General features: G+C 37.3%; 1 protein-coding gene across 1 annotated transcript in view; it reads right to left on the minus strand.

The window, feature by feature from the left end:
- LOC103917624 overlaps positions 1-4,744 on the minus strand; it is a 114,715-nt gene that overhangs the window by 51,624 nt on the left and 58,347 nt on the right. Inside the window, exons 32-36 of the mRNA XM_009324811.1 lie at positions 4,331-4,493; positions 4,133-4,219; positions 3,479-3,613; positions 2,972-3,091; positions 1,836-2,053 (exon numbers count right to left, since the gene is read on the minus strand). Of these exons, the coding sequence (XP_009323086.1) occupies positions 1,836-2,053; positions 2,972-3,091; positions 3,479-3,613; positions 4,133-4,219; positions 4,331-4,493 (723 nt within the window). The remainder of the gene's footprint in view (positions 1-1,835; positions 2,054-2,971; positions 3,092-3,478; positions 3,614-4,132; positions 4,220-4,330; positions 4,494-4,744) is intronic.

Consider the following 4,744-nt stretch of genomic DNA (forward strand, 5'->3'; position numbering starts at 1 on the left):
GGGCTCTGAGCAACCTGATCTAGTTGAAGATGTCCCTGCCCACGGCAGGGGGGTTGGACTAGATGACCTTCAGAGGTCCCTTCCAACCCAAACTATTCTATGATATTATTATGCTTAATTCATGATTGCCAAGACAACCTCTCTCTCACTCAAAGCAGGATCAATGAGAGCAGGGTGCTCAGGACTGCGTGTGGTCAGGTTTTGAATATCTCCAAGTATGGAGACTCCACAGACTTTCTGCGCACTTGTTCCAGTGTTGTGAATCAGTGAATCAGATGCCTTGCATGCTATTCACCAGTTGTTTGTAAAACTACTCAGTAAAACTACTCAGTAAAGCCGCACAGACTGGCAGACTGATTTTTCTTCAAATTTCTTGGATGCTTTTGTTATGATCCCTAATAAAAAGACAGAGTTGGACAGAGTTAGATAGAGTTGGAAATTAACTCCTCTCTGTCACAATATGCAATCTCTCTTCAGTGCTGATTTAAAAGCAGCATTGAGAATTCAGCTTAAACAATAACTTTAAGCGCCACCATAATTTGAGTTTGTTAAATGAACCAACAATTATTTCTTTGTATCTTAGCCCTGAGTTGAACAGTGTTGGAGAAACACAGCACAGCTTTTTAGGGAAACCTGCTGGAGCAACAAGAAACTCAATTTTCAGTGTTTCAAGTATAAGACTGAGTCACAATTTTCACATTGCCTTCAACAAACTGTCCATTGAAATGTCTGACTTTCTAGACTCAAGTATACTATACAAAATACCTAAAAGTGAGGCAATCATATTTTCATATTGTTAGACATCCCTCCTAGAAATTGGAACCCTCTTGAAAGGCTGATGATGAGTAAAACATCAGTGAAAATCCACTTGATGGAAAGAATTGAACTACATAATTCAGAGATATAAGATTCATTTCATCAGTCAGTGACTGAAGTCTGTACAGACTGCATCTTCTTATCAATTCCCCAGAAATATTAAATCTTTTAATTTTCTCTTTTCTCCCTGTAAAATAAATCCCAAATAAACTGTCATTCCAGAAATCTTAAGTGTTCTGTTTTACTTCCTGTGAAATGAGCTGCAAGAAATTGCTGTGTTACAGCCTACCCCAGTATTTAAACAAAAGAATGAACTATTGGAAGCCCAGAACTGCAAGTAAGCTGCAGAAACACATGAAATATCTTTCTTGAATCTTTTATCTTATTTTTTCTTTTACCAGTAAATCTAATGAGCTTCAACTAAATTGTACTAACTTCTGACTTCTTTAACTGTCTCCTCATTCTCCTTATCCTATCCAACCCCTAAACTGCTAAACACTGGGACCTCTACAAAAACATCAACTCCTTCACTGCACACTTTTGTATTTGTGACATTTGAAAGATCAGCTGGAAGACAGCTGAAACCTGGGAGGGCCAAATTTCTATTTCCCACCCCTTCCGCCTCAGAGCTTTCCACAATACTTAATAAAACTTCATAAACACTGGGAAGTGCCCTCTTCCACTGGCATAGCTTGTAAATATTAGTTCCTTACTTCTGAGAGGACAAACAACGAGGGGAAGAAAACAACTGCTGATCTAAAACCAATGTAACAGTACCACCTGTTCATTCAAGTTATCTCTATACAAAGTCCTAGGAAAGCAACTAGAATACATTAACGTAACTTATTATACCAACTTATGAAACACAAAGAGCAAAAGTATTTCAATAACAGGGATAACGCATGAAATAGCATTTGCTCAGTGGCTTCTGCTGCAGCTATATGAAAGTAATTACATTTAAATACGTGTCACAGAACACTCTTCAGCTCCTCTATTAATCAAGATTCTGATTTCTCTACCTTGATGGAAATATTTTGCCCATGAGCTGGAACTGTATTGATTCTGGGTTTGTCAGGATTGTCTGATGGAGGAAAGCCCTCAATTCGACAACTCTGGCATTCTTCCTGTTTTCATTGTCCATATCAACCTCCATCATCAGCACACCCCTTCCACTGGAATGAAGGTAGAGAGAGCCATTGAAATTGCTCTCACCGTAACTCTTTAGGGCTGCCTGGGCCTACACATAGAGAAAAAGAAGAACAGGACATTAAGGATCTCAAATCATAATACAGAATACTGAAACATCAGTTTGAGGAATAAGACTGCCGACAGCAATTTGGGCCTGGGAAAAAGGGTGGGGGAGGGGAAGCAGAGGGGGAAAGGTTTTTTTAGTTTTCATCTTTGTTTCTCACCATCTGACTCTTTAGTAAATTTAGTAAAACTAAATTTTTATTTGGCAATAAATTAAATTAATTTTGCCCAATTCGAGTCCATTTTGTCCATGAATGTAATGAGTAAGTGATCTCCCTGTCTTTATCTCAACGCACAAGCTTTTTCATTTTATTTTCTCCTCCTGTCCTGTTGAGGCAGGGGAGTGAAAGAGCAGCTGGGTGGGTCTCTGACAGCCAGCCAAGGTCAACCCACCACACAGGATTATGTTAATCCTAGAGAAAGAACCTTTTGACTTGGTAATAAAAGCTACAGATGACACCTGATTTTGCATATAAGCCTGTCACCATGCTAGAGCTTTCAACAAAAAATTATGAACTACGTTGAATTTTATGTATAATTTAACTTGACTTTCAGTTTTCTGAATTGTGTGAAAACACAAGCCACCTATTCCAACTGCATGTAGCCATCTAGCCAGAACAAACTCTAACCATAAAAAGTTAACTGTTTCCCTAACAATTTACCCCTCTCCACCACATTCATTGAACTATGTATGAGTTGACCAACTTTGTAGTATACACATATATTTGTGTTCCCATGCTTGAAAGTAGTTGCAAAGCAATTTATAGCACACAGTTAAACAGCTCCCAGGTTGACATGTATCCCTAATGCATGTGACAAGCAAGAGACTCCACACAGGTCTGAGTGTATGAACTGCAAAAGCCACAAGTTCACGCAACAAGACTGTAATAATCAGGGAACTGACCTGTGAAGACACGTTCTTGTTGATGATGGCTTTTACACTCACACCGTAGTCAAAATGTTCCAGTTTAGTCTGTCTGGAAAACAGCTCCACACTTAGGCCCATTGCTTGTGGAAACTCAAGCTATTTGGCAAAGTAAAATGTAAACATAATCAATGCATTCCCATCAATCGCCTCATGTGATTTGATGTCTGAACTTTTAGCTTGAAGTGGAGAATGCATATAAGCAAATGTGTATACAAAATTTTACTGATTTTACCCACAGACACTGAAAAATAAATCAAATGCAGTAAAGTAAGTATGAAAACAAAAGGTCAGCATGTTTCTTAAAAGACATTATTGATACAGATTATAATTTGATCTGCTGAGATACCTAGGGTCTTTGTCACGGCCAGGACTTTATTGAGCTAGGAAGTTTACAAGCATAAAACAATTATAATTCTAAAGACAACGCAGTAAAACAGCCAAGACATTAAAAAAAATAATTCCATAAATGAAAACCACCAATACCTGGAATGAATGTGTCACATCCACGTGGAAAAGATGTCTAAAATCTGCCTCACTGGATTTGTCCTGATATCTCCCCAGAAAGCTGAGAACATCTTCCTTATTGACCTTCAAGGTAGTCTCAAGCTCATGCTTCACCTATGTGTTAAGAATGTGAATAAGCTAGTTGCATCGGGTATTAACCCTGTACATTATAAAAGATGAGAGAAGTCATCCCTACATATTATGAAAAATGAAAGAGTTGAGAGCTATTACATTGTGGCTCAGAATGAAAAATGAGCAAAGCAGGAAAAAAATAACTGCATTTGGTAAGAAAGGTGAATAGATACACCTAGATAAGGATGAGAACCCTGAATCCATTCCTTCCCAGTACTTGTCATTATTAATAATATTCATGCATAATAATAATTTTAAAATATTATATTAAGTATTATTATAATACATTACTACACAACATATAATTATATATTATTATACAAAACATTGTATTAGGGAGCCACCAACCACATCATTGCCCTCTGAATTTTTTGGCTGCAGCATTTACATGGTGAGGAACTAAAGACCTATAGCAAGTTAGGTCTGAAAAGACAATAAACTGTAAGTAAACAGGTAATGAATCTCTCCTCCTAACTGAAACTTAATGGGAAATTTACTCACATTTTGGTGACTTTGAGTTAAAATGCATATTTCAACATCTTTGGGGAAAAATCTGAAGTTATAAGGATGAGCTAAGCCAGCACAAATCTAAAAAAAATTTTGAGAAGAAATGCAAGGAACATAAGATATATACAGTAAATCACTCATTTGCTGTTTTTTTTGGTATGCCAGATTGAAGGAAATTCTTGTGTAACTCACATAGGGGTTTTCAGGTTGATAACCAAGTGTAAGAGTTTGAACTGTTTCCTCCACCCCATTTATCAAAACTTTTGTTTCCAAGTAGTAGTGCTTTTGTTTTTTGTCAACAGTAAATGTCTCCTGCAGAAGGAAGCTCTGCAGAATGGGCAGTTTAAAAGGATGCCTGGAACAAAACAAGGAATAAGCAAAGTGTAAAAGACCTTAATAGACAACCACAAAAAGAAATCATGCAGAGTGCAACTCGAACTCCAAAAACTTTCAATTGCAGATGCCATCAGGGTGTCAGGTACAGAAGCAAAACACATAGGACCAGGACCTCTAAAAAAATTACTAGAGCATAATTACAATTTCATACAAACTACACACATTTACCAGAATTTCTGATAAAGAGTTTCCATCCTGGATTGAGGAAAG

This window comes from Pygoscelis adeliae, unplaced genomic scaffold, assembly GCF_000699105.1.
Source record: "Pygoscelis adeliae isolate BGI_AS28 unplaced genomic scaffold, ASM69910v1 Scaffold85, whole genome shotgun sequence".
NCBI lineage: Eukaryota > Metazoa > Chordata > Aves > Sphenisciformes > Spheniscidae > Pygoscelis > Pygoscelis adeliae.